At 42.6% G+C, this 9,658-nt stretch overlaps 1 protein-coding gene across 1 annotated transcript; it reads right to left on the bottom strand.

The window, feature by feature from the left end:
- Window positions 1-3,972: 3,972 nt before the first annotated feature.
- Window positions 3,973-8,620, bottom strand: LOC308403336 (histone H1-like). Its single transcript, XM_080892660.1, has one exon. The coding sequence runs from the start codon at window positions 8,526-8,528 to the stop codon at window positions 8,052-8,054; it is 477 nt and encodes a 158-aa protein (XP_080748786.1). The 5' UTR covers window positions 8,529-8,620; the 3' UTR covers window positions 3,973-8,051.
- Between the last annotated feature and the right edge of the window lie 1,038 nt (window positions 8,621-9,658).

Here is a 9,658-nt window from a genome sequence, read left to right as displayed (position 1 = left end):
ACACAACGACCGAGACTGTCCAAGCCGGGGCTCGAACCGGCAACCTTCCGATTACAAGGCGAACTCCCAACTCTTGAGCCACGATCGCCCCAGAGAGGTGTCAGACGCCACCTCTCTGGGGACATCTCAGGCCCTCCAAGGTTTGGAGGCCTATCTCCCCCTACCACCACTTCCCCTGCCAGTGGCGGACTCCCTCAGACATCGGTGCGTTGGTGGTTCTTTGTGTCCGGGGATGGGCGTCCAGGTACACACCGGCTCACTCCTTGGCGGCCGCTTATCGGGGCCTGGAGCCCGCGGCTCGCTCGGGCCACTTCGGAGGTGGGGTGCCCCCGGCCTCTCGGCCTGGGGCTCGGTCCCTCAGGCTGGCTGCCGGCGGAGCTCACGGGCGCGTCACTGCAACTCCCCCTGGCTTCTGCTCCGCGGCCGCTGAGTGAGCCCTCATCTGGGACTCTCCTCAGCTCTTTCTGGGACAGTGGCGCGGCTGCCCCTCTGTTGGTCTTCCTTGGTCTCTTATGTTCTGGGGGCCTCTGGATGTCTGGAGTTTTGATCTCCTCCATACCTGCTTCATGCCCTGGAGGACGGGGCTGTGGCCCCCCCACACCCTCTAGCAGATCATTACATGAAGGAACCTTTAAAAAAAACCCAAAAAACAAGCGCGTCCATGCTCACAGGTGTACACACGGGTGATCACACCCACAAACTACACCCTTTTTGGCTCCTACCTCAAAGCACACTGTGTTCTGTTGATCTTATGTGCTGCACAATAATGTTTAATATTTAGTATTTACTGTCATATTCCCATATATCATTGTGATGTTGTTTATTCTATTACTCTTGTTCTCTTCTGCTTGTTTTCTTTTTTCTTTCTCAGCAGGTGATCCAGGTGATTGATATATGCATTTTTTTTCTTTTTTTTTCTCTGCTCATTCTGTTGGTTTTTGTTTTTTGCCCTTCTCCCCCGTCCCTCTTCTCAGCTGTTTCTCTTTCCCTCTTTCTTTCTCCCCTTCTTTCCCCCAGCCAAGTCTGTCCCGTATTCAGTAAGTGAAAATAAAATAAACAATAAAAGGTGAATCAAATGGACCATTACGGCAAGGCTGGGATGGTCAATTTGGTAAAGTAAATCCGTTGGGCATATTTGTTTGCCTTTAGACAACAATTCTGATGGCAAAAGAGCCAAACAGGACAGGCAAAAAAAAAAAAAAAAAAAAAAAAAGGAAAAGTATGTTTGGTTTTGTGGAAATGATTGTAGACTTGGTGTCATGGTCCCTCAGCCCTCACTGTGTGAACCTGCCTTTTTCTGTTTGCATAGTGTTTTAAGTTCTCTGTTCCCTCCTCTCTCCTTTCCCAGTATCTCTGTGTGTGTGTGCGTGCGTGCGTGCGTGTGTGTGCGTGCGCATGTGTACTAGTTTAAGTGTTTTGTCAAGACTCTGCCTCAGTTATCGCCTTCTGGCTTCCACACACCTGTGGGTCATCACATGCCTGCAATTGATTACTTCATAATTCTTCTTAAGGAAGCAGCTGAACGTCAGTCTTCGCTGGATCATTTTAATCGCCAGTGAAACCTGGTTCATTCTTGTACATATTAGCATTCAACCCAACCCAGGGTAAGTTACCTGAGTCACGAATGGTAAGATTGTCTGGGAACATGATTTGAAGAGAGAGTGACCAGTAACCTGATCGAAGAGGAACCGCTATTAAAAACACACCACCTGTGTTTTGGGGTTGGGGTGTGGAGATTTACAAATAATGAAGTTTCCCATATAGTTTTTAACATAGTGGTATTAATCAGCATACCAACACATCCACCAGCACATCAAACTACCGTCCCTAAGCATTTGCTTAGATGTGCATGAATAGCACAGTACTAAAACCACTGTGTACAGAAAAACCAATTAAAAAAAAAAAACGACTCATATTTCAGCTTTAATTGAAACCATGTCCAGCACAAACCCTCAATAATGACAACCATCCTATACAAATTAAAAGTTCTCATCAACAAAGGAGACCAAAACAATGTTCACTGTATATATTTTGATCTGTAAAGCAAATGTGACGAAGTAATAAAACCTGAACAACAACAACAAAACAAACTGAAAAGCTTACCCTCATTTGACTTCTAAGAAAGGTTAGGACCTTTAATAGTTCTACATCTCATTAAAACGAATGCCCATGATTCTGTAATGGCACTGGAGTACACTAATGAAAAGTAAGCACACTAATATTGTTGCGAGGATTACATGTGGGAAAAACATACATGAGGATTAGATGTCTGGTGTTTTGAAGGCAAAGGTATTAACTTGGTACTTTTAAACAATTCCAGAGGAGGTCTGTAGCCCATGCGCCTGTAAAAAGACTCCACTTTAATCCCCTTTGTTTGTGGAAACACTGACTGCTGATGAAATCTGTTGTCTGCGCTGAGACCTTTTCCTTAAAATCCTTATAATCCCACGTTTGATGAGTGACAGAGCTAGCTTGGGAGGCAACAGAAAATGTTCCAAATGAACCAGCTCCCTGTGAATGAAATTTAGGTGCCAAAACCCTTGTTTATAGCTTCAGATCTCACTGACAGAAGAGAAACAGATGGATTTGTCATCTCAGAAGAACAAGCTCTTGTGACTTCATCTTGTGTCACAAGATGAAGTCACAAGAGCTTGTGACTCTTGTGACACTGAGTGTGACTTGGACAAAGAGTTCATCCATAGCCTTAGTTTAACTAACAGTAGTGCTTTCCACAAACTATCCTATTTTCAGCAGTTGCAATTTTCTGACCACAGTCCAGATGTCAAAGTTGCAGCAAACATACAATGTAGTGGCATTTCAAAGTTTCAACATTTCGGAAAGAACAGAGATAAACAACATTTTACGATTTTTACAAATCGTAGAAAACAGGGCAATAACCCCAAATAGCTCTCTCTCTCTCTCATCCCCAAAGGGTTTTTAGCCTTTAAAAGTGCTGTTAGAAAACAGACAAATTTAGACCCATGCTTTCTTAATTAAGGTCAGGGCCTTGCCTACCTCCCTAAGCTAAAAGACAATTTCAATACGGGCTTCAATAACTAAAGTGAATATTTCAGTTGACTTCAGATAGCATCAATTCACAACATGTGTCATACCAGGGCATTTTATATAGTAAGGTCAAGACCTTATGGTGTTGTTAGGTTTGTAGCATAAACCTATTCGCTGGAACGTTAAGACAATATAATTACACTGCAAGCAAGACACAAGTAGGCAAACTTCTTCATGGTACTCGTGCACGGGAGAGAACCGGACAACCGCTTGACTCCAGTTGGTCTCGTCCGTCCTCCTGTAACACTGCCCTTTTATTGAGGTTACATGAATATGCATAGGTTCATTAACATACGACGTCTACATACAAACAAAGAGTACCTTGCCTGTGTGTGTGTGTGTGTGTGTGTGTGTGTGTGTGTGTGTGTGTGTGTGTGTGTGTGTGTGTGTGTGTGTGTGGGGACTGCTGATCAAAGGGTCAAACATCCTTGGTCAGGAAGAGGGTAGCCTCCCCCTCACCCTAGATGGTTCATCCTAGATAACACGGTGAGGAAGTCCTGCAGTTCATCTAAACAAAGAGCACTTAGACTAGAACAGACGCAACTACGTTAATCCTACCATAAAATAATAAGACACAGTATGACCTCTCATGCTCCCAAAGTGCTGTCTAATACACACAAAGTTTGCAGACTATCAAGGATCAAAACCTCTACCAATCTACAACTAATTACAAAACTCTAAGCATATATAAGTAAATATTTCTAAGCATAAATGACAATCAACAATACAAATCTAACATTTCCCCCCTTTTTGACCTTTTATGCTTGAAAAGTTCCCAGGTATGAATACCTCATGTCTGACAGTTTCAATGCAAACATTTTTATACTCAGCATATGTCAAATCACCCTAAATTACTGAAAAGGTACACAGTTCAACAAATGTATTAGCAGTTATCCCATTCATTGAGCTCATCTCATGGCAAACTGCATCTTACGAGCAAACAAAGAAATTGTTAATTTAATAGTGAAAATAAAAAAGTAACATTTTCAAAAACATCTCAGCTTGGTAATGCTTCCTCCAGGTGTGCACATCACATGTCTCTCTGCAGAGTGGTTTGAGTTCTGCAGGGCGTCATGAATGTCTCTTCCAGTTGTTTCCATCGTTGTCCATAGGACCAGAGTCCAAATGTATGTAGAATAAACATTCAAACATACCAGTTGGTTTTGTTGTTTGTCAACATGGTTCTCAGCTATTTCCAAAGCTGTAGACCTCTCAGCACTCTAGTTTTATGGCCTCTTACCAGCCCCCATCACCTGACTTCAGACCTTCGTCTTGTGAGGGGGATATTTATGACTCTGCCATTGTCCACGCTCTGCAGAAAAAGCTCTCTGTGGAAAGGGTGCTGGGTTCCGTCATCTTACTGCTGTTATGATCCCAGCAGCCTTCAGAGTGTCATCGTATGCACAGTATAGTGGCACAGCATTAGGTGATGTTCATAGGAAACTGCTGTCATCACCACCATAGCTTCTGGTTCCTGTGCTTTTCACAGAATCATGATGTCATCCTCGAACTCCTTCTACGCTGTCGATGGAGCTTGGCACGCTCCTCATCCCCTGAGTGTTTATGTTCCAACGCTGCTGAAGGTTTAAGGCAGAGCACGTCGTACACCTTAGTCGTCTTCCTCAGCGTCAATATTGAATCTTTCATTGTATTTAAAATCTTGCTGTGGGAAGTCTCCTCTTGATTCCCTGGAAGCTTAGTAGCACAGCTCTCTGTGTGATGTCTGCTGTGCTGAAGATGATCTCTGATCCTCCTGAAGCCTCTCTCCCATCTTGTGGACGATCCTCTCCTCTATTTTGCAGGCAGTTTCATGGTCCTTGCTGTGGCTCCAAGGTCTGATTTCATGATGGGCCCCAACCAGCTTGATCTTTGACCTCAACCACTGCCTGGCTGTCAGCTATGCCTGGAATGGTTCACGCTTCTCACTGGGTCTCTGAAGATTTCTCAGGAGATTACTGCTGCACCTGTATTTCCTTGCTAGGAAGACAAACTATTTGGAGAGTATGTCAACAATCATCAAACCACATTCTTTAGTTCAGTGAACTTCACTTATAGGCCATCAAAGCCTCATCTGAACATGGATGCACCACTTGCATAGGTTTAATATTTGTAAATAAAACGGCTAATCACACAAATCACTGCAACAATAATAAAAAACATTGTTTAATGTTAATCCTTGGACTCCACCTCTTGACGCATGGACATTCCCATGTGTCAACTCACCAAACCTGGATCCCAGTCTTAAAGAAAAAGATTAGCTAGATCATATCCCAGGCAACATCAGGGCATCTCCTCCCCTGGAGCAGCACCACCCTGGACCTATAATCCTGCAATGAAAATGTTAGTGTGCTTTGCATATTAAGTTTGCTTAACACCCGGCTCTCCCAGGAGCCTGCATACACACCATCATGGCCTGGAAAGCAAAATCTGGAAGTGAAATCAAACTCCATACCTATAAACAATTGTATCATAAGGACAAGAAGCATTCAACATCAGCAAGACAAGTGTCATGTGCAGGTTTTCTCAAATCAGTAAACTACAATCATTTTCATAAGTCGCCTCAGACATGGATCATCCCATGTACTCAGGCAACATCAATGTAATCGGTGACTGCTCTTAAGCAAAGTCACTCCACTCATATATTATTTATTATTATTATGGGCTCAAAGTGGCCAGCAAAGAGCCCACAACAAACTATTCCATAAACACGTAAACTCTTATTTGTTTCACTCATGTCACTTGTCCGTTTCAGCTGAATCTTCCACAGCATTCTCAAAGAAACTAACATTAGCAATACACATTGACTGTAGTCAGACAGAGGTCAGACACAGGTCAACAGGTTCCAGAGGTGCCATAAAAACACCATAAAGTTAGCCATCTATAGCTGTGGAAAGAAGTAACACCAGTTCTCAACACAGGAAATTTCACACATGTTATTCACATTACCAAAGTACCCTTCACATTTTCCCATCAACACAATGCAACAGCATCACCACTCATAACCTGTAAACATAGTTTTCCTCACACATAAACCCAGAAATCCTGTAGTAGGAAAAAACATCAACCAGTTGTCCTGGTATAAATCGCATCATCAATTCACATGAAGAACTGGCATGCTGTAAGAAAAGAAAATGCAAATATTAGCGCTTGCGCAGGCGTATGCATACTTTGTCACAGATATCTCTGTGAGCACACAAGCTAGTGAATGACGCACACATAGTAAATTCACAGACACAGAAAATGGCATTTAAAATGTTAAATCATCACGCAACCCCGAGTGTTGCTGTCATCTTTCTGCTCCTGTAAAGGGAAGCACACACAGACTCATCTGCACCCCTGCCAGGCGGGGGTCAACTTCACACAGTCGTGTTACATCAGTAAAGTCTTGTCAGCTTTTGTCAGCTTTTACCAGTCAGCCAGTTTGTTTTCCTTTCACTCACTCATTCATGCATTCATTCTTTCTTTCTTTGCTGATAGTGGAACCTATCGTCGCATTTAGTTTCCACTCTCAGCAAAATGACGTCATTTCAAAAAGAAAAAGAAGAACTTTAGTTTGGATTACATCGCTGAAACCTTTTGGACTGGGACTGTCATTTAATAATTGTCCCAAATAAGTGGCTTTCTCCAGAGTCCATTTAAATGTGGAGAACTCACTTGGCACAATTTTCTCGACGACGTGTAGCGCTTTTAATTCCCGACATGCAGATCTGCTTAAAGAACAGAGATTATCAAACGAAACTTTCAGTGCACTGTGAAAGTATCAAAATAAAAAGGCCTTGTTAAGTCATGACACAAGCTCCTCATCTCAGGAGGGTAAATCATACCATTAGCATGGTTTATCATACCATCATACTAATCGGCAGGCTCAACTTCACAACAAAAGAAAAATCATCAGCTAGATTCACTCCAAATCAACCATCAGCTGCACAACACACAACATAACCCTAATGTCATATTAGCTATGAGTTTAATCACCCGGTCTGTGCTCTTCACTCATTTAAGCCACAGATCTATTTTATTCAATTTTTCCTTTTTCCCTTCATCATAAAACATGTGACATGCTGTCATGCACTTCACAAAACAGTCTGTTCTGACGTATTCAGAGTTGTGTATCTAAATACAGGATTCACTCGCACATCAAAGCAGGAAACTCAGTGTTTTAGAGTCTCTACTCAACACACAACAAACTCCAACACATCTCATTCACTCGTGCTAGAATTCAATCACCTTTCATTAATCTAAAACCGATCAACTAATTTGCATATCAGCTATTAACCCACTAAGTTGACAGGACGACAGAAAAGCATGTTCAAAATAGTATCACAAAAGACAATTTCCCTCATACAGTAAATTACATGTGCTGCCTCAATCAAACAGGAAGCTTCTCCCAATTTACCATTTTAACAACTAAATTTATTGTCTGATCACTGATTTATCAAACCAGGATTTTTTTTTCCCACAAAAGTTAAATTGTTGTCCTGCAACTTGTAGAGTCAATTTTTTTCTTTAGGATAAATTCAGTATTTGATAACAAGTGTCTGCTAAATTGACACTATTGTAACACTGATGAAAGATAACAAGCTAATTTTCATTGCATGGGTTTGTGTTATTAGGCAGGTCTAATGCATGTCTGTGGAGCTGCATCTCCAGCAGAGCATGTTCTTAAAGCTGCCTTTCCTACACATTTCTCTGCTATTATTTAATCATTTCTTAACTAATGTGCTATGAGTCTTCATGAGTCATTTTGTGTTTGGAATTGTTAGTAGGGTTAATGCATGTTCTGCTTGTGTGTGTGTGATTTTGTATATGTTTCTATTTTCGCAATGTTTCAGACTCCGTCTCAATTTTCCAACTTAAGCAGTCAGTTTTCTTTTCCCCAGGTTTGCTAACCCAAATTTTGATTTCCCACATTAAAAATAATTCCTATGTGTTCTCACCTAGTCTTCTCACTCTGTTGTCCTCTCACTCTTTTGTCCTCTCCCTCTTCAACAGTCCCGGCAGTTCTCCTTCAGCTTTGTCCTGTCTAGTAGCTGAAGTGCTGCTGCTGCCTTCTTGGGCGACTTCTTAGCAGCTGCTGCCGGTTTCTTGGCTTTGGCTGCGGCGGGCTTCTTGGCTTTGCTCTCAGTAGCCTTGTTCATCTTGAAGGATCCGGAGGTCCTGGTGCCCTTGGTCTGCACCAGAGTGCCCTTCGCCACCAGGCTCTTGATGGCGGTCTTGACACGGGCCTTGTTCTTGTCCACATCGTAGCCTCCGGCAGCCAGAGCCTTCTTGAGAGCGGCCACAGACAGGCCGTTGCGCTCCTTGGAAGCGGCCACGGCTTTCACAATCAGCTCGCCCACGCTGAGGCCGACCTTCTTGGGCTTGGAAGTCATCGTCTTCTTCTTCTTGGCCTGAACCTCGGCGCAGGGCGTGTTTATGATGGAGCCTTTCCCACCACAGCGCTGGCACGTTGAACGCATCATGAAGGGTCCATTTCTTTCATGTCGCTAGCCGCATGTGGCTTGCCCGAGTCACTCAGTCCTTTTTGAGCATTTCAATATGCTGCCACCTTGCTCGCCCCTCCGTGGAATTCATCCAATCAGACAGGAAGATGGGTTTGCTTTCTTCTGCTGCTGCTGTTTGTCCACATTGCTGCTGCTTTGCTGGGACTTTTTGTGCTCAGGACTTGCTGCTGTCTCTTTATCATGGAGCTGCATTCCTTATCTTCAGGGAGGAGTGAGCTCGCTTGTGAGGTTGAGAAACACATGGCACTGTAAATAAGTCAGCCAGAAACTTGGCCTGCATGTTTCCAATGATGTTAAACTATAACTTTCTTCCGACCGCAGCATGTGGAAAATTGATTCAGGTCTGCTTTTCACCTGAAAGTGACAAACTAAGACATTTCATTATTATCATCACTGCTTAATCAACACACATCTCTCTCTGTGTGTGTTTTTGTGAACAGTCTTTTCTTAAAAGCAGAAAATGAAATTGTAGTTGTTTTTGGCTGATCAACACAAAACCTTTTTCCTATGATTTTTCTTTTTCACTCTTTTTTTTTTTTTCGTTACAATAGCTGGTGACCTGCAGAATCACCGCTCTCACTCACAATCAAAGGCAATCACTTTTGCACAGTACACAAAAACACTGTGATGTCAGACACATTCACACTCACTTTTTCATCTGCATAAATAAACCATATGGCTGGAGATATGTGCCATGGTGATCCATAAGCATGATCACCAGTTTATTTAATTATTTTTAATCCAACAAAACAAATAAACAAAAACATGATGCTGATGCTACACACACACTAGTCAAGGTGCAGAAAAACTGCTCATGGAAACGCTGCACACTCTCTGTTTCCCTCTCTTTGAGTAGTTCTCAGACAGCTCTTGATCTGATAATGTGTAGCTTGCTCATCAGCTCAAAAAACAAAAACAAAACTGCAACGCGACATCACACAGTAGTTGCATGCTCTGCCCACAGTGGCAAAGTCTTACACTTACATATTCAACACAGCTTCTCCATCATGTATTTTTAGATGTTTCATACAGGGTTGAGCATATTAGTTGTTTTCACAGATGTGCTGTATATCTCAACAATGGTTCAT

Source organism: Rhamphochromis sp. 'chilingali' (assembly GCF_963969265.1).
Source record: "Rhamphochromis sp. 'chilingali' genome assembly, chromosome: 9".
In the NCBI taxonomy this organism is placed as follows: domain Eukaryota; kingdom Metazoa; phylum Chordata; class Actinopteri; order Cichliformes; family Cichlidae; genus Rhamphochromis; species Rhamphochromis sp. 'chilingali'.
This window is presented reverse-complemented; position numbering and strand designations above follow the sequence as displayed.

Bases quoted from the DNA above. Each gene is read 5' to 3' on its own strand.
- LOC308403336 (XM_080892660.1), bottom strand. From the start codon at position 8,528: ATGATGCGTTCAACGTGCCAGCGCTGTGGTGGGAAAGGCTCCATCATA.